This window comes from Rhinolophus hipposideros (assembly GCF_964194185.1).
Source record: "Rhinolophus hipposideros genome assembly, chromosome: 22".
In the NCBI taxonomy this organism is placed as follows: Eukaryota; Metazoa; Chordata; class Mammalia; order Chiroptera; family Rhinolophidae; genus Rhinolophus; species Rhinolophus hipposideros.
Window position 1 is genome coordinate 45249029 of NC_138068.1, and position 24424 is coordinate 45273452.

Consider the following 24424-nt stretch of genomic DNA (forward strand, 5'->3'; position numbering starts at 1 on the left):
GTTAAAAAACCTATGAATGGTACACTAAAGCTACCTTAGTAGAAGGCTCTGGAAAGCATATGCAGGAAGTAGATATGGAAATAAAATGTGGGCTTAGACTAAATTATGAAAAAATAGAAAATCTGAATAGACCTATCACTAATAATAAGAAAATTAAAGCAGTAATCAAAAACCTCCCAAGGGAAAAAAGTCCAGGACCAGATGGCTTCAATGGTAAATTCTGCCAAACATTCAAAGATTTACCTATCCTTTCCAAACTCCCCCCCCCCCAAAAAAAAAATGAAGAAGAGGGAATGCTTCCTAACTCATTTTATGAGGCCATACTGGCCTAATACCAAAACCAGATAAGGACAACAGACCCATCACCAGTAACGAAATTGAATCAGTCATCCAAAACCTTCCCAAAAGCAAAAATCCGGGACCAGATGGCTTCACTAGTGAATTCTACCAAATCTTCAAAGAATATCTAATACCAATCCTGCTCAAATTCTTCCAAAAAATTGAAGAAGAAACAGTACGCCCTAACTCATTTTATGAGCCCATCGTTAGCCAAAACCTGGTAAGGACAACACAAAAAAAGAGAACTACAGACCAATATCTCTGATGAATACAGATGCAAAAATCCTAAACAAAATTCTAGCAAATCAAATGCAACAATGCATTAAAAAGATTATTCATCACGACCAAGTGGGGTCATCCCAGGAGCACGAAGATGGTTCAACATACGCAAGTCCATCAATGTGATCCATCAATAAACAAAATAAAGGACAAAAATCATGATTCTATCAATTTATGCAGAAAAAGCATTTGACAAGATACAACATCCATTTATGATTAAAACATTTAATAAAATAAGTATAGAAAGAAAATAGCTTAACATAATATAGGCCATATATGACAAACCCTCAGCTAATCTCATAATTAACTGTGAAAAACTGAAGCCCTTTGCTCTATGTTCAGAAACACGACAGGGCTGTCCCCTATCACCTCTGCTTTTCAACATAGTGTTGGAAGTCCTTGCCAGAGCAATCAGGCGAGAGAAAGCAATAAAAGGCATCCAAATTGGAAATGAAGAAGTTAAATTGTCACTCTTTGCAGAAACATGATGGTGTATATAGAAAACCCTAAAGTCTCCACCAAAAAGCTCTTAGAAACAATCAACGAATACAGTAATGTGGCCAGCTACAAAATCAACGTACAAAAGTCCATTGCATTCCTGTATACTAACAACGAAATCTCAGAAAAAGAAACAAAAAAAATTTCTTTTGCAATTGCAGCAGAAAGAGTAACATACCTAGGAATAAACTTAACCAAGGATGTGAAAGACCTATATGCTGAATACTACAAGACATTTTTTAAAAAAATTGAAGAAGACACTAAGAAATGGAAAAACATTCCATGCTCATGGATTGGAAGAATCAACATAGTTAAAATGGCCATATTGCCCAAAGCAATATGCAGATTTAATGCAATCCCCATTAAAATCCAAATGGCATTTTTTAAAGAAATAGAACAAAAAAATCATCATATTTGTATGGAACTACAAAAGACCCCGAATAGCCAAAGCAATCTTAAGAAAAAAGAACGATGTTGGAGGTATCACACTCCCTGACTTTAGCTTGTACTACAGGGATACAATAATCAAAACGTATTGGCAGAAAAACAGACACATAAACCAATGGAATAGAATTGAGAACCCAGAAATAAAACCACATAAATATGGACAGATAATTTTTGACAAAGAAGCCAAAAACATACAATGGAGGAAAGACAGCCTCTTCAATAAATGGTGCTGGGAGAATTTGAAAGCCACGTGCAAAAGAATAAAATTGGACTGCTCTCTGTCAGCATAAGACCTGACACAATAAATTGCATAGGAGAAAACATAGGTACTGAACTTACGGACCTTGGGTTCAAAGAGTTTGTTATGAATTTGACTCCAAAGGCAATGGAAGTAAAAGCTAAAATAAATGAATGGGACTATATGAAACTTAAAAGCTTCTGCACAGCCAAAGAAACCATCGACAAAATAAAGAGGCAACCAACTGAATGGGAGAAGATTTTTGCAAACAGTGCCTCCGATAAGGGGTTAATATCCAAAATATACAAGGAACTCATGAAGCTCAACAACAAAAAACAAACAACCCAATTGAAAAATGGGCAGAGGACCTAAAGAGACATTTCTCCAAAGAGGACATACAAATGGCAAATAGACATATGAAAAAATGCTCAACATCACTAATCATCAGAGAAATGCAAATACAAACCACAATGAGATATCACCTCACCCCAGTCAGAATGGCTCCCATCAATAAGACAAATAGTAACAAGTGTTGGAGAGGCTGTGGAGAAAAAGGAACCCTCATCCACTGTTGGTGGGAATGTAGACTGGTGCAGCTGTTATGGAAGGCAGTGTGGAGGTTCCTGAAAAAATTACGAATAGAGTCACCATATGACCCAGCAATCCCTCTCCTGGGTATCTACCCCAAAAATCTGAAAACATTTATACATAAAGACACGTGTGCTCCAATGTTCATTGCAGTTTTGTTTACAGTGGCCAAGACATGGAAACAAGCAAAATGTCCTTTGATAGATGAATGGATAAAGAAGTTGTGGTATATATACACAATGGAATACTATTCGGCGGTAAGAAAGATGATATAGGAACATTTGTGACAACATGGATGGATCTTGAGAGTATAATACTAAGCGAAATAAGTCAGACGGAAAAAGCAGAGAACCCTACAATTTCACTGATATGTGGTATTTAAACCAAAAACAAGACAAACAAATGAGACACAAAAACTCATAGACAAAGACAATAGTTTAGTGGTTACCAGAGGGTAAGGGGGATTGGGGGAGGGAGATGAGGGTAAGGGGGATCAAATATATGGTGACGGACGGAGAACTGACTCTGGGTGGTGAACACACAATGGGATTTATAGATGATGTAATACAGAATTGTACACCTGAAATTATGTAATTTCATTAACAATTGTCACCCCAATAAATAAATTTTTTAAAAAATGTGGTTTATATACAGTGGAATACTACTGAGCCATAAAAAGTATAAAATACTGCCACTTGCTTCAACATGGATGGACCTTGAGGGTACTATACTAGGTGAAATAAGGCAGATGGAAAAGGACATAATTTCACTTATATGTGGAATATAAAAAACAAACAACAACAATAACAACAAAGGAACAAGCAAAACAAAACAAAAAACAAACTCATTGATACTGACAACAGACTGGTGGTTACCAGAGGGGAAGGGGGTTGGGGAAGATGAAATGAGAAAGGGAGGTCAAATGTATGGTGAATGGTGGAAACTAGACTTTTTTTCATAACAAGGCTCTTGCCTACAGTTTTCTCTTTTCTGCTCTCAACTCATGGCAGGAAGAGAGTACACCTGATTCCTGGTGAATTCATGAATCACAAAGGGGAAGCCAGTACCTAGCCTCACAGCCTAGCATTAAACAAAGGGGGTTTTTACTGTTTTCATTTCCTACTCTTCATGGGCCTTTTGCTGGGATGGAGGGGGCAGTTGGAAGCCCACACTTTCTTCCCATCTGGGAGGAACTGGAGGCTGCTGATGCATGCAAACAGGCTGCTTACTGGGATTACTCTGGGGCAGCTGCTCCTTCAGATAGGATCGGTGAGACAGCAGTACTGCCTTCTGCTTTCTGTTAAGTGGCCCTGAAGGCTAAACAATCAGACTCCATAAGCTATACAAAACCAGAACCCATGCTCTCTAAGTTTCACTCCAACAACCACAGAGATTCCAGGACTACCCTGTATGGGAAAGGGCACCACTGACAAACAAGTCTACCAGGAGAAAATGTTTGTGATACAGTGAATTGACAATGGGTTAATAGCTATAATATGAAAAAAGTGCCTACAAATCAATAAGGTGCAGAAGGCCCAAGAGAAATAGGTGAAGGTATGATAGTAATTTATGAGGAAATAATAAAAAAGGCAACTAAATATCGAACATATGCAGAGATGTTTAACATCATAGTAACTAATAACATGCAAATTGAAAAGAAAAGTGATCTCATTTTTTTTAAAATTAAAGTTTATTGGGGTGACAACGGTTAGTAAAGTTACCTAGGTTTCAGGTGTACAATTCTGTAATACACCGTCTATAAGTCCCATTGCGTGTTCACCACCTGGAGTCAGTTCTCCTTCTATCACCGTATATTTGATTCCTTTTACCCCCATCTACCACCCTCTCCTTCCTTTGGTAACCACTAAACTATTGTCTGAATCTGTGAGTTTTTGTTTATTCATTTGTTTGTCTTGTTCCTTTGTTGTTTTCAGTTTTATATACCACATATCAGTGAAATCATATGGTTCTCAACCTTTTCTGTCTGACTTATTTCGCTTAACATAATAATCTCGAGGTCCATCCATGTTGCCACAAATGGTACTATTTCATCTTTTCTTATGGCAGAATAGTATTCCATTATGTATATGTACCACAGCTTCTTTATCCAATCATATATTGAAGGATACTTCCATTGTTTCCATATCGTGGCCACTATAAATAAAGCTGCAGTAACATTGGAGCACATATATTTTTATGGATAAATGATTTTAGATTTTTGGGTAGATACCCAGCAAAGGAATTGCTTAGTCATATGGTAATTCTATTCTTAACTTTTTGAGGAACCTCCACAATTCCATAGCAGTTGTGCCAATCTGCATTCCCACCAACAGTGTATGAGGGTTCCCTTTTCTCCACAGCCTCTCCAACACTTGTTATTACTTGTTTTGTTGATGATAGCCACTCTAACTGGTGTGAATTGATATCTTATTGTGGTTTTCATTTGTATTTCTGTCATGATTAGTGATGTTGAGCATCTTTTCATATGTTTATTGGCCATCTGTATGTCCTCTGGAAAAATGTCTATTTAGTTCTCTGCCCATTTTTTAATGGATTTTTTTGTGGGTTTTTGTTGTTGTTGTTGTTGTGTTGTATGAGTTTCTTATATATTTTGGGTATTAGCTCCTTATTGGAAGTGTATAAGACATTTTTGATAGAAATTGAAGTAGACACAAAGAAATGGAAAGACATTTTGTATTCATGGATTGGAAGAATCAACATAGTTAAAATGGCCATATTACCCAAAGCAATATACAGATTTAATGCAATCCCCATCAAAATCCCAATGGCATTTTTAAAGAAATAGAACAAAAAATCATCAGATTTGTCTGGAACCAGAAAAGACCCCAAATAGCCAAAGCAATCCTAGAAAAACAATAATGCTGGAGGTATCATCCTCCCTGATACAGCGATAATAATCAAACAGTATGGATTGACAGAAAAACAGACACACAGACCAATGTCTTAAAATTGAAAACCCAGAAATAAACCCACATAAATATAGACAGTTTTCGATAAAGGAGCCAAAAACATTCAATGGAGAAAAGATAGCCTGTTTAATAAATGGTGGTGGGAAAATTGCAAAGCCATGGGCAAAAGAATAAAACTATGCTTTTATCTCTCACTGTGTTCCAAAGTTAACTCAAAATGGATCAAAGACCTAAACATATGACCTGAAAAAACGAGCTGCATGGAAGGAAACATAGGTACAGCAAAAGAAACCATTGACAAAATAAAGAGGCAACCAACCGAATGTGAGAAGATTTTTATATAGATGTTTTTGTTTGTTTTTTAAATTCTGCTTGGCAATTTCTCTGCTTTTAGAACAGTGGTTTGATGTCTGTTTCTAATTTTGAAAATCTGTTGGCCATTATTTCTTCAAATATTTCTTCTTCCTTTGATATTTCAATTATACTTGCGATACCATTTCTTATGGCCCCACTGTCCTCAGTTCTTGGATGTTCTACTGGTTTTTTTGTTGTTGGTGGTGTTTTTTTGTTTGTTAATTTTGTTTTCATTCTTTTTTCTCTTTGTGTTTCAGTTTGGGTAATTTTTTTTGACCTATCTTCAAGTTCACTGATTTTTTCCTCAGCTGTGTTGTCTATCAACCAAAGCATTCTTAATTTATATTATTGTTTTTACTTCTAGCATTTCTTTTTACAGTTTTTATCCTCTGATGACAATACCCATCTGTGCATGCACATTGTCTGCCTTTTTCATTACAGCATTTAACATATTGGTCATACATGCTTTAAATTCCCTGTGTAATAATTCCAACATCTGAATCATAATCAAGTTTGGTTCCAATGATTACTTTGTCTCTTCATACTTTTCTTGGTTTTTGGCATGCCTTGAAATATTTTGTTGAAATATATCTTCTATAGGGCAGCAGACATTAAGGTAAATATGCCTTTAGTGTGAGACTTTATTTTAATTTGGCCAGGAGTGGGGCATATTTGATGTTTGTTATAATTTTGGGTACCAAAAATTTTCCAAGTCCTCTTATATCCTCATTTTGGTCTTCCCCCTTGGCTTTGGGAATTCCCTATGTACTGCTCCTCAAACAAAGTATATGTCTTTCATCTCTCCCAGCTCAGATCCATGGTTATTATACTGGTGGCTTATTCACATGGTAGTAGGTTATGGGGGAGAGAGATGTTCTCTGTTCTGATTAAGTCTCATCCCTTGGAACATACAGTGGACCTGGATTGCACTCCACAAAGAGGTATGAACTTCACAATCTTTCTGTCTGTCCTACAGTGTAGAGTTCCCCACCCCCCATCCAAAGCATGCCAGAGGCCACCCTACATCAGATATGAATACAGAGGAAGTAATGAGATACCAACAGAAACATCAACAAAAGAAGTTTGGGATCAAATGGTGAAAGAGTTATTTAAAAATATGAGTAAGCAGAGTGGTGACTTAGAAATACAGCATTTCAGCAAATCTGAGATGATATGTTTTGTAAATGACAACTTAAGAGAGTGTGCCAAATTGGTGTTAACTATATGCTAAGCCAACTTCAAACCTTTGAAGTGCAATGCACTTATAATGCAATCAATTATTTACTTAAGTAGCAAAAGTAAATATGATAAGCTTTCCCAGCATATTGCTTTTGGAATACCAAATAAGAAGCATATTAAAGATTTTAAAAAAATACTTAAAGACAGTTCTCTTGTGTTCAGCCAGTTTCTGTTCCTTTTCTGTACATACACATAGTGTCAGGTTGTAGATACTTGAAAGAATGTTGACTTAGCTTACTTTTTAATCATTTAAAATATTTAGTGCTATCATTTATCATTATCAACATAATGCTCTCTGCTTTGCCGACTGAAGATTTATAAGATTAGCAGCCCTTTTATCTTCAGTAGGCAATGTGTTTATCAAAACTGTTATGCATGCTAATGTGCACTTGATAAGTATAATGGTTTTTGAGTAAAAACACCCTTTACTTTTTCCTGTAATAATGCCATGACCTAATAAGCTAAGAGGCATTTTAGGTCTCAGAGGTTTGGTTCATTTAATATAATCTTTCTCAAAATAGTATTTAGGAAAGCAAGCTGTACTGTTATTATTCATTTTCCTATAAACCTAGTAACGTAAATATGTTGTGTGTATAATATTCTTTCATCCCTAGAAATGCAGCTGTGACAGATTACATTTTCCAAAAAATGGCTGCTGCAATATTTCCCATCTCTCATACTCTCTAGAGCCTTTACTTAAATATCCCCTGCTGTGAGTCTGGACAGAACTTTATGAAGGCCTTGACCAGTAGAGTCTGGCAGAAGTGATGCTGCATGGCTTTGGAGGCTAGGTCATGATGAGGTCTCAAGATTTGCCTTGATATCTTGCGATGTTTGCTCTGGGAACGCAGCCATCATGCTGTGAGGAAGCTTGAATTAGCCCACATGGAGATACCAAATGAAAGGCTATGTGTAATGGGTGTTCCTGTGGACAGTCTGGTTAAAGTCTCAGCCAAGAGCGTCAATTACAAGCTATGGATGTGGAGGCACTATAGGTGTTTCCCTACCAGCTGTCAAGTCAGCTCAGCCTTGAACTTCACCAGACATTTATGAGCAAAGAAAAACCATCCCTGTGATGTCTCCTGGATTCCCAACCCACAGAACCCATGAGCATAGTGAAACATGTTTTATACCACTAAGCGCAGAGTTGTTTGTTTTTCAGAAATAAATGGATCAGCATCTTAAATAAAATGTAAAGGTTTATCAGAAAGCTGGGAGCAGGTGTTATATGTAAAACATTTCACTGCAAAACCAACAGGAATTACACAGATTGTGGGAGATTATACAAGCCTCCTTGAGGCAGAGGAATTCGCCTCCTGCTGTAGAAGTCTTAAGGTATTTCTTCTTGGAGGTCAGGCAGGGTTTTGTACCTCTTATTTATTGGTATACTTTGAGTCCACATTTTAATGTCAGGGCCTCAGCTGCCTCATATGCAGAACTGCAGAACTTGACAATGTATCTTGGCTCATACTGTTTTCAATTGGAAAACACTAAACTGTGAATTTAGACAAGAAAGTTAAGCTGGGTTATACCAAAGGGGGTCAGGTATATAACATGTTCTGGTCACCAGATGACCTCCTTTTTATCCTGGAGCTTTGTAATGTGATAAGATAATGAAAATATTATAGCCCACAAGGACGATACTATTATATGTAGTGATGACACTACATTTATCTGACCTATAAACATTAAAAATAAATGTAATTTGTAAGTTTCTTAAATTATATGTGTGAACATGCAAGCATGCACATGTGCAAATGCACACTCCTGTTTACGCCATATAAATACCAGCTCCCATGAGAACTATCTATAAACAGGAGCACATAAATGACAGATGGAGAAGAGAATTTGAGAGGTGTCATGGGCCGACAAACTTTCTGTTCTGTTTTTGTGTGGCTGCCCTCTTTGGAAGCCTACATATTCTTGCCACCTTCTTCTCCCTTTAAGAATCAAGCACAATCTTTAGAAGTAAAGTGCCTTTTCTGCTGGGAATTAATAACAGCAGAATGCCCTGAACTTTGGTCTTTCCAACTTTTCACTCCTTCTAGACAATTACTTTTGTTGATTCCCATCTTTGGGTCAGTTATAAACAAGCCAATCTTTGTCTTGTTTCCCTTATCATGTTATACATGCTGAGGAACAAAAGGAGAGGTGACTAATGCTTAGATCAGAATGGCCTAGAGCCATCTGCTCTTTGGGGAAGGCACAGTATAGTCTGCTCTCCTGCAGGGAGCTTGGATGAGCATGCTGCCCCAACTGAGTCTATGTCTTTCCTAGTCATCTGATTAAAAATCCTTGGAACTCAATAATATTCAAGTTCGGCTGAGGGTTCCAATAAGTCAGACTCCTAGACTTAATACCGAATTTTGCCCTTTTCCAGCATTCAAACAAAGTGTATGTTTTACACTTTAAATATATACAATTTTATTTGTCAATTATACCTAGATAAAGCTTGAGAAAAAACAATGATAAACCCAAGACCACAGGCTTCCTCTAGACCCTTTTGACAGCTCTAAATTACAGAAAACTTCAAACAGAATCCTTCCATCTGGTGAGTGAACTGCACCACCCAGGTACTCCTAAGATCTGAATCTTCTAAGTATCTGAGATTTTGCAGAGGCCAAAAGTGGAGGAAATGGGTGCATTTGTTTCCTTCCATATCTTTTGATTATTTTCTTTATTTTTGATGTTGCTTCAATTGAGGAAATACTAATTCTGGAAGATACCCTGGTCACTTGGCTATAGTTGACTGATATCTAAAATGCAAAGAAAAAAAAAGCAAAAGTGGAATGAGAGGGGAAAAAATAAGAGACTCTTTCACAAAGAAGAATAGGTCACTGTGGCTATTTTCAATGTGTGAAATATTCCATTAGCTTTATTATGTGGAGGACATTATTATGTGGAAGGAACATTTTAATACAGAACGTCTTTTTTTCTGGCTTCAAAAGTCAAGATACAAAGGTAATGAAACTGATGTTGTGATGATGTCTTTTTCTTCTTGGGGGCTTTGGGGGTTGGCAGAGTAACATTTCCCATGTCAGAAATGACAGTGGCAACAGGAGACAGGCTAAGCTCTCAGTACCAGTAAGGCCAGTGCACTGACTTGCAGAGATGTTGTAGGACACCCTTCTGGGGCTGGACTCATCCCCTCCTCAGCCAGCAGAGGAGTGAGAGAGTCATGGGGTAGCCCACTTTACTAAGAGGGCAAAATGAACCTAATGGCTTTTCTGGGTAAGGCCAGGGGACTCCAATTCCCTCTGGTTCCCTTAAGTTAAATGGGTCTTGCCTTAGGGCTGTGGGCCTTTCTGGGGGAAGAAAGCAATTATTACATAGCCGAGTCCTATGAACACCAAGCACTGTTTCTAAGCTTGTTAAATATGTGTCTCTTAGATATTTGTGCTGCTCTACTTCCAAAGAACACAAGCATGACTGTGATGGATCCACACAAGTTCCTCAGTGAATTCAAAACAGTTTTTTGTCCTTGTTTGTTTTCTAAGTCAACTGGGATTAGAGGTAAAAGGAGACACCATACAGAAAGGCAGGGTACTGATAGGAGGGCCCAGCCTTGTTTTCACCCAGGGGGAGGAAGGGATGTGTCTGCAGGCCTTCGGCAAAGATTCTTCTGGGCTCTAGGAAGGTGAACACATGAGATTCCCATCTTTACCCAGTCTAACTAAGGTTGGGGCAGGGGCGGGGGTGGGGGGAAGATGGACAATTGAAGCAGTCATGACAGGAGCCAGGGGAAAGAAGAGAAGTGAGCATGTGGATGCCAACAGAGGTTTGATTCCATGAGTGAGGTTGGGAGATGAGGGAGAAAGAAGATGGAGATAGGCCTTATGGAAAAGGGCTATACTTGGGGGGTTCTATTTAAATTTGCACAAACACAGGGCTTATGTCCTGTTCTCTGCTGTGTCTCCAACACCTGGCATAATGCTTGGCATATAGTAGGAGCCCAGTTAAGAGTTCTGAAGTGCACAATTACAGAGAAAAAGTGGATCGCCCTTCAGGATAGGAGCCTTATTCAGGAAGGACAATAAGGGCTGCAGAGAGGAACCTCGAGAGGGTAGAACCTGGGGTCAAAATACCTGGCTGAATCACTAACTAAGGATTTCAGGTGGGTCGTGTAGTACCTTGGACTCTCAGAGTCCCGACTTCTGCCACACTGGAGTAATGCCCCACAGCCCTCACTTATTTCAGATAGGTGTTAGGGTATCAGGAACATTGAAAGAGCATTACACAGGAGGACAGGCTATTAGGATGGACCACAAGCTGTGTGGGCTAATTTGCATACATGTTAAAATATTAGCAAGGAAGCGCCTTACCTACTGAAGTTACTGATGTCTATAAGAATATGATAAACATGTACAAATCAATTGTTAATTTCAACTATTATTATAGTTTTCATTTATTAAAGTAGGCCACCAAAAAAAATAAACTTGTTAGCTGCTAGGTAATAAAAGTTCTTGAAAGCAATAATGTTGCATTAAAAAATATTTGACCATTCATATACTTTAGGACTTTTCCCCACATGGTACAGACTCTAAGGTATTGTTGCATTGTGATAACTTCTTTCTTCAAAATGTCCATATTGAAAGGGAGGGCTCATGTCTTGGGTTACATTAATTTAGGCATAATAAATATTCTAAATATATGCTGAACCTTTAAACAGACAAAGCAGGAATTCTCCTTGCCAACAATTTGTCAATTAGTATTTTAATCACATTTATGTCTTATTTATACCCTGACAACCTCCAAGAAGGATCTGAGCAGAGGGTTAGCTCATTTTCCACATGTAAATGGCCCGTTCTCATTGCATTTTCCTAGTCTTAATTTCTAAGGTCTAATTAAATATATTGCCATGGTCACTGCAGAATCTTAAATGAAGAATTAACATTTTTCAACCAATGAGAGTGGAAAGTTTTGGGAAAGTGCCCTTACATGTCAGGCCCCTTTGTTCTTAGATATTGCTTCCCTGTTTTAGTCTTTACATCACTAATCAAACACACATAAAATATATTTATTATAATCTCTTATCAAGTCATAGATTGCACGAATACTAAACATTCTTAATTATGCATATTAACATTGTAAAGTGATGTACAGCCCCCTTGACTATCAGTGTGCTCTTTTTTTTAAATAAACTTTAATCAGCACTTTGCATAGCCCTAACTCTGTGTAGGGGGCAGCACACTCTGTCAATTGAAGCCATCCCAAAAGCCTTATAAGCCCATTCTCTCCTGTCTTCAGATGCTAAGAATGCAGACTCCAAATCTAATTTACATCTTTGTTATTAGTGGGTCACAGTTCAAACTGGAAACATCTCTGAAGTCCTTCACTGTAGCTGAAGAAGAGCTGACTTTTCGGGGGCTAATGGGCATGGCACGCAGCAGGACTCAGCCATCAGAGGGGCTTTGGAAAGATGTTGCCCAGGAGGTTGCTGTGTGGTCTGAGCAGGAGTTTTCACATGTTGACAGGAGGGTGGGCACAAAGGGAGAGTCTCTAGATGGATACTCCGAGGTGGGGTGGGGCAGGGAGCTTTAGGAGTTGCAACAGGTGGGTGCACAAGGTGTGGGTGTAAGCAAGATGCCATGGGCAGTCTGACACAAGTCCTTTCCTCAGCAGGTTGAAGTGTTTGCATTCTATCCTGGTGGCCTTGTGGAGCTCTGAAGTTTTTAAGCAGGGGTCCCCATGGTCAGGTCTACGTTGTAGGAAGCTGACTGTGTAGGAAGCAAGAAGACTGCACTGGGTGTGGAGGATGTGATTCTGTTCAGGTAGGTAGATAAGAACAAGGACTAGTTGCCTTAATGTGAGAGGCACTGTTCCTCTGACTCTGCACGGCATGTTTAACCCTATCACCTACGGCACAGAGCAGTTCTGTCTGGAGCTAGATGACAGCATTTGCCTTATCTTGTCCTGTCTTACCTTAGAGGCCCAGGAATGGTGAGCAACTTACCCAGGGTCACAGAACTGAGAGTGGACATCACCAGGATTGTCTCCAAAATCCCACCCCCATATACACAGAGACTTTATCTGAATAACATAGAGGTACATATGGCATCTTTGGGTTTGTCTTGGAGAGAGGCCATTTAGCAAAATGTTGAAAATGTCTGCTCTGAGTCAGGTCCCTAGCCCAGGTCTTTGGCCTGCACTCTTGACTTTATGGCCCTGAGACTTTGGGCAAGTTACTTGATCTCCATGAGACTCAGTTTCCTCATCTGTAAAGCATGCCTCCCGTCTGACCACAGAACTGTGGAGGGATGTGTGCAATAAAGCTTATGAAATGCCTGGCACATGCAAATGCTCAGAAGACAATAGCCAATATTACTGTCAGTGTCGATATTGTGGACTGAGGGAGGTGTCCTTTCTCTAGTGTGGTGCTGGGCAATGTGTCCTGTCCCTCAGTAGCTGACAATGATGTGTCTAGAACAAGGAAATTCCTCAGACCCTGAGTCCTTGACTCTTATAACCATCTGTTCATAAACCACCATGAGCTAAAACCCTTAATTCATGCTTTTTGATGATGAAAAATTATTGTTACAATTCTATTCTGGGGGTTGAAGGGGTATAATTTTGAGTTTAGATACATTTAGAAACACATCTAATGTTGACTCTGCTTTAAGCCTTTCCCTCTGGGTTTTGGATTCTGTTAAGTTACTGAGAAATAAAATTGATCATTTTTCAGATTAATGAAAGATTGTGCCAAGATCACTTTTAAGTGCTGCTGCCAGGGTCATTCTTTAGTTTTATGGCTTGTGATGCTCCATGTCATCCATGATGTGCACAGACTTATTTCCTCTCCTGCTTTATGATAAGAGTACTAGGAGATCTATGTCAGAAAGCCAGTCACACCAATTAGACAGGGGTAGGGTGTTGGTGGTGTTCAGAGCATGTCTGATTTCTGTCCTGGCACCAAAGGGTTAAGTCCTCTGTCCTAAATCAAAGACACCACCTCCCAAAACCCTTCGACTGGAGTCAGGCTGTTCCTTTCTAATAAAATAGTGGAATTATTTGGGGAAGAGATCACTCTGGTAAAATATATTGAGTTACTTTGGGGTCTCCCTGCTCCTAAAGTGGTGATGAGGAGTAATAAAGAATGTTGAGAAAGAATTGGCCTTTCACATGAATGGCTCTTAGGCCAAGAATGCAAGCAAATAGAATTCATCTGCATTTAACCAGTCATATGCTTACAGAATTTGATAGATAAATCAATGCAATATTCACTGGGGTAATATTTTCTTGCTATTACCACTATGTGGTTATGTAACTATCAGCACAGTTGTGCAATGGACTTGATAAAACAAGAACATTCATGAAAATGTCTAATTACAGGACAAAAGGGAGGGCTTTGTGTGTTCTTGTATTTTATTTTAAAACTCCTGAATTCAGATTTACCCCTCCTGGGGATCACATCTGACACTGACAGGAAGATGGGTTTGGCCTGACTTCCTATGAGTCTTGAACCAAGAGATCATCCCACATGTGTGATATTGGTGCCACGGAATGGAAACAGAACCAGAAAGGACCAGAGAGCTTCCCTTGAGGGGCTGCACTGGGTGATTATCTGGGTCACAGAGGGAAATTCTCATAGCGAGAACTTGGCACAAATTCTGTAGACCAAGTAGAACCTCGCAGGAAAGGAAGGCCAAGGAAGGATTCCTGGGGGTCAGTGATGGGTATGGGAGTGTGGGCCATGTCCTGGCCCCATATGCTGTGGGGAGGACAGCCCAGATAATATTATGGGCAGAGGGGAGGGAGGCCTGGGTATCCATGCAGTGTTTTGGAGCCTTATACGTAAGCAAATACAAGTTCCATTAATAGAAAGAAAGAAAACAAGAATGACATCACAGAAATGGTGGTGTGAGGAGTGTTTCTTGAAATCTCCCCTGGAATTCACAACAATTGAACAGCTATAAATCAACAAGGGACTCCCTGCATGGCACACAGGCGTGTCTGAGAGACCTGCAATTGAAATCATTTAAAGGTGGGCAAATTGAATAAGTGGGGATGGGAGAATGGGAAAGTGCAGAGATGCAGGTTTCAGGCCAAAGGACACAGAAGGAAGCTTGGAGCTCCATGCATTCTGGAGCTTACTGCAGTTGTGGGAGACTGACCCACAGTCCCGCTTGAGGGAATTAGCATATAACATGGCTGAACTCAACGCTCATAGCTGACACCGTGGAACAAAGACTGAAGGAAGAAGGATAGGGAAGGTGGTTTAAGCCCTCATTGCCAACAGAGGATGGAAGACATAGATATGGAACCTGGCCAACTGCCTCCCCACCCTTCCAGAGCCTGCTCTACCACCACCCTCCCAGTACTAAGAGCAGACACCAGAAGAAATGGTAGCAGTGCCAGCTCAAAGGAACAGAATATTTACAGATCTGAGAACTGCAGCCCTGCAGCCACAGACTCACAGTGCAAATAATTATGGTGAAAGGGAAGAAACTGTAGGGTCAAGACAACTGTGAGTTAGTAGTCTTCATCGCTCGAAGTCACTTCTCAGAACCCAACCAGTCATCATCCCCACCTATCTGGGCAGATCCCATAAGGACCAGAGCCGCTGAGACACACAGGCTCTGAATCTGGTTTCAGGAAGACCTTTGGGACTTCAGAAGCTCTCTACATCACCCCACAGAGATGGTGCCCTGTGACCTAGGTAACCTGGTCATAAAGGAGAAGCCCACCTTCCAGAGAACGCCACATTGTATGAGAACCTGGAGCAGTGTAAAAGAAAATAGAATGCTACAGCGTGAGAGAGAATAAAAGGCTGCAGTCAGACAGAAAATAAAACATTCCAGCAACACCTACTGGATAGCAAAGGAAAGGCCTCTTCCTTTCAAGTGTTGCAGAGCCCAGTCCTGTGGATGCCTAGGGAGAGAAATAATAAATCATTAATTGCCCTGAATAACCAAGGTAACAAGGCAGTTCAGGAAGGAAACGAAGTCTCCAGAAAATAAACTTAAAGACATAAAAATATGTGACTTAAATGCCAGAGAATTCAAGATCACAGTTAAGAAAAAACTCAATGAGACACAAGAAAACACAGACAGGCAGTTTAATGAACTCAGAAACACAATCAGAGAACAAAATGAACATTTTGTCAAAGAGATTGAAATATTAAAAAAGAAACAAATAGAAATTCTGGTGATGAAGAACTAAATAAAAGAAATGAAGAATGAAATAGCCACCTTAGGTAATAGAGTTGACTAGAAGGAGGAAAGAATCAGTGACTTCGAAGATAGAAATCTGGAAATGACACAGATGGAAGAAGAGAGAGACTTGAGAGTTAAAAGAAATGAAAGAACTCTATAAAAACTTTCTGACTCCATCAGAAAGAGAAACATAATAATGGGCATACTGGAAGGAGAAGAAAGGGAGAAGGGAACAGAGAGTATATTCAAACAAATAGTCAATGAAAACTTCCCAAAATTGTGGAAAGAACTGGATCCTCAAACCAAGAAGCAAGTAGAGGAAGACCCAATTACTTGAATCCCAACAGGCCTTCTCCAAGGCACTTTGTGTTGAAGCTTTCAAAAATAAATGACAAAGAAAGAATCCTCAAGGTATCCAAAGTAAAGAAGACGGGCTATATGACCTGAAACAAAAATACAGAAGAACACAAAACCATGAGTAATATTCTGAACAGACAGACAAAGCAGGAAATGGTAACCGATACACAAAATAGGACACTATACACTTGAACAAAACATACAAGTTAAAAAAGAAAAAAAAAACATTAAAAAAAAAAAAGACAATTTGCAACTGCAACATGGAAATCAATTCACAGTATAACAAGGGATAATTTGTGAAAACAAAAAATTAAAAGGGGAGAGAGTAAAGGTCTGAACCAGCAAAAGGGAATAAAGAAAGAAAGCATGCTGGAGAAAAAGGACACTGTAAATATAAAATATTTTTTTATATAAATTTAATGGCGACCACTCAAAAAGAGAAAATCCGGAGCTGAAATATATAACATAAAAAAAGAAGAACAGAGAAAAATCATAGAATACCAACACACTGAAATTATAGACATCAAAATGGCAAAGAAACAAAGGAGACACAGCCTTACCAGAAAACAAGATAGAACAATAGGAAATCCTCATATATCAATCATCACCCTAAATGTAAATGGACTGAACTCACCATTAAAAAGGCACAGAATAACATATTGGATAAAGAAACTAAACCCAACCACATGCTGTCTCCAAGAGACACATCTCAGCTACAAGGACAAATATAGACTCAAAGTGAAAATGTGGAAACCGACACTCCAAGCAAATAGTATTCAGAGAAAATCAGGTGTATCCATACTGATATCAGGTGTAACAGATTTCAGGATAAAAAAGGTAGCAAGAGACAAAGATGGACATTTCATAATGATGAAGGGGACTATACAACAAGAAGACATAACAATCATCATTATTTATGAACCCAATAGGGCCCACTGAAATATACAAAGCAACTACTATCAGAACTAAAGGGAAAAATTGACCAAAACACAATTATAGTAGGGGACCAAAATATTTATTGTTTCAGGTCTTATGTTTAGGTCTTTGATCCATTTTTAATTAATTTGGGTACACGGTGACAGTAAGCAGTCTAGTTTCATTATTTTGCACGTGGCTATCCAATTCTCCCAGCACCATTTATTTAAGAGGCTGTCTTTTCGTCATTATATGTTTTTGGCACCTTTGTCAAAAATTATGTTTCCATATTTATGTGGTTTTATTTCTGGGTTCTCAATTCTATTCCATAGAGATAATTAATATGTGCAAATCAATCAATGTGATATACCACATAAACAAAATAAAGGACAAAAATCATATGATTATATCAATAGATGCAGAAAAAGGGTTTGACAAGATACAATATCCATTTATGATTAAAACACTTAATAAAATAGGTAAAGAAGGAAAATACCTTAACATAATAAAGGCCATGTATGACAAACCCTCAGCTAATATCATAATTAACGGTCAAAAATTGAAGCCCTTTGCTCTATGTTCAGGAACACAACTGGGCTGTCCCCTATTAACCTCTGCTTTTAACATACTATTGGAAATCCTAGTCAGAGTAATCAGACAAGAGAAAGAAATAAACGGCATCCAAATTGGGAATGAAGAAATTAAATTGTCACTCTTTGCAGATGACATGATGCTATATATAGAAAACCTTAAAGACTCCACCAAAAGCTATTATAAACAATAAACGAATACAGTAAAGTTGCCCGCTACAAAATCAGTGTATGAAAGTCCATTGCATTCCAATATACTAACAATGAAGTCTCAGAAAAAGAAAAAACAAACAAACAATTCCTTTTGCAATTGCAGCAAAAAGAATAAAATACCTAGGAATAAACTTCACAAGGATATGAAAGACCTATACACTGAAAATTGTAAGACATTTTTTAAAGAAATTGAAGAAGACACAAAGAAATAGAAAGACATTTCATGTTCATGGATTGGAAGAATCAACATAATTAAAATGGCCATAACACCCAAAGCAATATACGGATTTAATGCAATCCCCATCAAAATCCCAATGGCTTTTTAAAAAAGAAATAGAACAAAAAAATCATCATATTTGTCTGGAACCACAAAAGACCCCCGAATATCAAAAGCAAGCCTAAGAAAAAAGAACAATGCTTGAGATATCATACTCCCTGACTTCACTTTGTACTACCGGGCAACAATAATCAAAACAGTGTGGTATTGGCAGAAAAACAGACACACAGACCAATGGAGTAGAATTGCATTAGTTTTTTTTTTTCCATTCAGAATAATCTAATTACAAGGCTAGTTAATGGAAATTTCTATTACACAATACTTCATTTGCTATGTAGTCCTAGAAACAGATCTAAAAAGTAACCTACTGGTTAATAGGTTGTGACTCTCTAGGGCAGTGACATGATTAAATAGAAACCATAGGCTTGAATCCTATGGACACATTAATCTAGATTTGATGTTGGTTCAGAATCCTTTTGAAAAATTAATAATAAATATCCATCTTGATCTGTATGTTTTCTTTCCATGTCCATAAAATGAAGAGCTTTTCCTGACCACCAGTTTTCCATACAACAGAAGAATAAATCTTGTAGCACTAGCCAGAAATGGTTACTGCTTGGAAACTTCACAGACACTGGCCTCTTTCAATGGGCAGACATCGACACCTCATTCAAAATGAAGCTGCTAATCAGTGACATCCAGAGCTTCATTAGTATTCATCATCCCCCAGGATGCTTAGCATTTTCACATAACAGCTCCATTACATCAACAGCCATTCTTCAGACCACCCATGAAAGACCCCAAGTTCCAACGCAAAAACGCATTAATTTTTCAATTGTCTTTTTGCTATTTAATTTAGTTCTGCTCTGACTTTTTATTTTCTCCTTCTGCTGACTTTGGGATTCATTTGTTCTGTTTCTATTTTTAAAGGTGTAATTTTAGGTTCTTTATCTGTGATTTTTTTCTTTCTTGGATTAGGCCTGTGATGAGATAAATATCTCTCTATTACTGCTTTTTCTGCATCCCCAAAATTTTGGTAGGATGTGTTTTCATTCTCATTTGTTTCTGTGTATCTTTTGATGTCTCCCTTTATTTCTTGGTTAACCCAGTCTTTCTTTAAATGTACGTTTTATTTTATTTTCTTTTTAATTTATTGTGGTAACAATTGTTAGTAAAATTACATAGATTTAAGGTGTGCAATTCTGTATTACAGCATCTATAAATCCCATTGTGTGTTCACCACCCAGAGTCAGTTCTCCTTCCATCACCATATATTTGATCCACCTTACCATCATTTCCCACCCCCCGCCCCCTTACCCTCTGGTAACCACTAAACTATTGTCTGTGTCTATGAGTTTTTGTTTCTCATTGTTTGTCTTGTTCTTTTGTTGTTTTTGGTTTATATACCACATATCAATGAAATCATATGGTTCTCTGCGTTTTCTCTCTGACTTATTTCGCTTAGCATTATACTCTCAAGATCCATCCATGTTGCCACAAATGTTCCTATATCATATTTTCTTAATGCTAAATAGTATTCCATTGTGTATATGTACCACTACTTCTTTATCCATTCATCTATCAAAGGACATTATGGTTGTTTCCATGTCTTGGCCACCGTAAACAAAGCTGCAATGAACATTGGAGCACACGTGCCTTTATGTATAAATGTTTTCAGATTTTTTGGGTAGATACCCAGGAGAGGGATTGCTGGGTCATATGGTAACTCTATTCGTAATTTTTTCAGGAACCTCCACACTGCCTTCCATAATGGCTGCACCAGTCTGCATTCCCACTAACAGTGTATGAGGGTTCCTTTTTCTCCACAGCCTCTCCAACACTTGTTACTATTTATGTTGTTGATGATAGCCATTCTGACTGAGGTGAGGTGATATCTCATTGTAGTTTTCATTTGCATTTCTCTGATGATTAGTGATGTTGAGCAGTTTTCATATGTCTATTTGCCATTTGTAAGTCCTCTTTGGAGAAATGTCTCTTTAGGTCGTTAGCCCATTTTTCAACTGGGTTGTTTGTTTTTTTGTTGTTGAGTTTCATGAGTTCCTTGTATATTTTGGATATTAGCCCCATCTGGGAGAAATTGTTTGCAAAAATCTCCCATTTACTTGGTTGCCTCTTTATTTTGTCGATGGTTTCTTTTGCTGTGCAGAAGCTTTTAAGTTTCATATAGTCCCATTTGTTTATTTTAGCTTTTACTTCCATTGCCTTTGGAGTCAAATTCATAAAATGCTCTTTGAACCCAAGGTTCATAAGTTTAGTACCTATGTTTTCTTCTATGCAGTTTATTGTTTCAAGTCTTATGCTTACATCTTTGATCCATTTTGAATTAATTTTGGTACATGGTGACAGATAGCAGTCCAGTTTCATTCTTTTGCACGTGGCTCTCCAATTCTCCCAGCACCATTTATTGAAGAGGCTGTCTTTCCTCCATTGTATGTTTCTTGCTTCTTTGTCAAAAATTATCTTTCCATATTTATGTGGTTTTATTTCTGGGTTCTCAACTCTATTCCATTGATTTATGTGTCTGTTTTTCTGCAAATACCATGCTGTTCTGATTATTGTAGCCTTGTAGTACAAGCTAAAGTCAGGGAGTGTACCTCCAGCATTGTTCTTTTTCTTAAGATGCTTTGGTTATTTGGGGTCTTTTGTGGTTCCAAACAAATCTGATGATTTTTTGTTCTATTTCTTTAAAAAGTGCCATTGGGGGCCGGCCCGGTGGCTCAGGTGGTTGGAGCACTGTGCTCCTAATGCTGAAGGCTGCCGATTCGATTCCCACATGGGCCAGTGGGCTCTCAACCACAAGGTGGCCAGTTCGACTCCTGAACTCCCTCAAGGGATGGTAGGCTCCGCCCCGTGCAACTAAGATTGAATACGGTTGCTGAGTTGCCGCTGAGCTCCCGGATGGCTCAGTTGGTTGGAGTGCGTCCTCTCAAACGGCAACTGGACCTGGAGCTGAACTGTGCCCTCCACAACTACGACTGAAAAGACAACAACTTGAATTGGAAAAAATCCTGGACATATACACTGTTCTCCCAATAAAGTCCTGTTTCCCTTCCCCAATAAAATCTTTAAAAAAAAAAGTGCCATTGGGATTTTGATGGAGATTGCATTAAATCTGTATATTGCTTGGGCAATATGGCCTTTTTAACTATATTGATTCTTCCAATCCATGAGCACGGATGTCTTTCCATTTCTTTCTGTCTTCTTCAATTTCTTTTAAAAATGTCTTATAGTTTTCAGCATATAGGACTTTCACATCCTTGACTAAGTTTATTCCTAGGTATTTTATTCTTTTTGCTGCAATTGCAAAAGGAATTATTTTTTGCATTTCTTTTTCTGAGATTTAATTGTTAGTATGTACGAATGCAATGGACTTTTATACATTGATTGTGTAGCCAGCAACTTTACTGTATTCGTTGATTATTTCTAATAGCTTTTTGGTGGAGTCTTTAGGGTTTTCTACATATAGCATCATGTCATCTGCAAAGAGTGATTTTTTAACTTCTTCATTCCCAATTTGGATGCCTTTTATTTCTTTCTCTTGCCTGATGGCTCTGGCAAGGACTTCCAACACTATGTTGAAAAGCAGAGGTGTTAGGGGACAGCCCTGTCGTGTTCCTGAACGTAGAGAAAGGGCTTCAGTTTTCACGATTAATTATGATATTAGCTGAGGGTTTGTCATATATGGCCTTTATTATGTTAAGGTATATACCTTCTATGCCTATTTTATTAAGTGTTTTAATCACAAATAAATGCTGTATCTTGTCAAATGCTTTTTTTGCATCAACTGATAGAATCATATGATTTTTGTCCTTTATTTTGTTTATGTGATGTATAACATTGATGGATTTATGGATGTTGAACCATCATTGTGCCCCTGGTGAACCCCACTTGGTTGTGATGAATAATCTTTTTAATGCATTGTTGTATTCCATTGCTGGAATTTGTTTAGGATTTTTGCATCTGTATTAATCAGAGATATTGGTCTGTAGTTCTCTTTTTTTGTGCTGTCCTTGCCAGGTTTTGGTATCAGTGTAATGTTGGCCTCATAAAATGAGTTAGGGAGTACTGTCTTCTTCCATTTTTTGGAAGAGTTTGAGCAGGATTGGTATTAGATCCTGTTTGAAGGTTTGGTAGAATTCACTAGTGAAGCCACCTGGTCCCGGACTTTTGCTTTTGGGAAGGTTTTGGATGACTGATTCAATTTCTTTACTGGTGATCGGTCTGTTTAGATTTTCCAGTTCTTCATGGTTCAGCCTAGGAAGGCTATATGTTTCTCATAATCTATCCATTTCTTCTAGGTTTTTAAATTTGGTGGCATATAGTCCTTCATAGTATAATTGGATGATCCTTTGTATTTCTGTGGTGACCGTGATAACTTCCCCTTTTTCGTTTCTGATTTTGTTAATTAGTGTCTTCTCTCTGTTTAATCTTAGTGAGTCTAGCCAAGGGTTTGTCAATTTTGTTAATTTTTTCAAAGAACCAGCTCTTTGTTGCATTAACTTCTTCTATTGTCTTTTTGTTCTCTATTTCATTTAGTTCTGCTTTGATTTTTGTTATTTCCTTTCTTCTGCTGACCCAGGGTTGATTTGTCCTTCTTTTTCTAGTTCTTTAAGGTGTAACATGAGGTTATTTATTGCGAATTTTTCTTGTTTCTTAAGATAGGCCAGTAATGATATAAATTTCTCTCTTAAAACTGCTTTCACTGCATCCCAAAAATTTTGGTAGGATGTATTTTCATTGTCATTTGTTTCTATGTATCTTTTGATCACTCCTCTAATTTCTTCTTTGACCCAGTCGATCTTTAAAATATGTTGTTTAATCTCCATGTATTTGTGTTTCTTCCTGCTTTCTTTTTGCAGTTGATATCCAATTTCAAAGCCTTGTGAACAGAGAATATGCTTGGTATGATTTCAACCCTCTTAAATTCCCTTAGGCTGATTTTATGCCCCAATATATGGTCTATCCTTGAGAATGTTCCATGTACCCTCTTAAAAAAATATATAGTCTAATGTTTTAGGATGAAGTGCTCTATAAATGTCAATTATGTCCATTTCATCTAAAGTGTCATTTAAAGCTGCTATTTCGTTATTTATTTTCTGTTTGGATGATGTATCCATAGCTGTCAATGATGTATTTAAGTCCCTTAGTATAATTGTGTTTTGGTCAATTTCTCCCTTTAGTTCTGTTAGTACTTTCTTGGTATATTTTGGTGATTCCTGATTGGGGACATAAATATTGATGACTCTTATGTCTTCTTGTTGTATAGTCCCCTTTACCATTATGAGAGGTCCATCTTTGTCTCTTGTTACCTTTTTCTCCCTGAAGTCTGTTTCATCTGATATCTGTATGGCTACACCTGATTTTCTCTGGATATCATTTGCTTGGAGTGTCAATTTCCACCCTTTCACTTTGAGTCTATGCTTGTCCTTGTAGTTGAGATGTGTCTCTTAGAGAGAGCATAGAGTTGGGTTTAGATTTTTGATCCAATATTAACATATTGCCTCTGTGCTTTTTATTGGTGAGTTCAGTTCATTTACATTTAGTGTGATTATTGAAATGTGCGGATTTCCTGTCATTCTATCTTTAGTTTTCTGGTAAGGCTGTGTCTCCATTGTTTCTTCCATTGTTTCTTTCCATTTTTGTTATTGTCTATTATATCTGTGTGGTGGTATTCTATGATGTTTCCCTTTGTTTCTTCTTTTATTACAGTATATATTTCAGTTCTGGATTTTTTTTGAGTGGTTACCCTTAAGTTTATGTAAAAGAAAGTTTGATATTTAGAGTATTCCATTTTCTTCAGCATGCTTACTTTCTCCATTCCCATATTCCGGTTCAGGTCTTTACTCTCCCCCTTTGCCACAAATTGTCCATGTTGATGGTGGTCAAATGGCCTTATTTAGCATTTCTTGTAGTGCAGGTCGTGTATTAGATAATTCCCTCAGCTTCTGGATGTCTGGAAAGGTTTTTATTCCTCCTTCATATCTAAA

The 24424-nt window shown here is 38.0% G+C and overlaps 1 protein-coding gene across 9 annotated transcripts in view; it reads right to left on the reverse strand.

Moving 5' to 3' along the window:
- The window catches only part of SYNDIG1 (synapse differentiation inducing 1), a 148907-nt gene that overhangs the window by 30860 nt on the left and 93623 nt on the right, over positions 1–24424 (reverse strand). For 2 of the 9 annotated variants that reach the window (XM_081033966.1, XM_081033967.1), the window contains exon 4: positions 15721–15780. The exons of the other annotated variants lie outside the window; for them this stretch is intronic. In XM_081033966.1, the coding sequence (XP_080890092.1) occupies positions 15721–15780 (60 nt within the window). The remainder of the gene's footprint in view (positions 1–15720; positions 15781–24424) is intronic. 9 annotated transcript variants of the gene reach the window in all.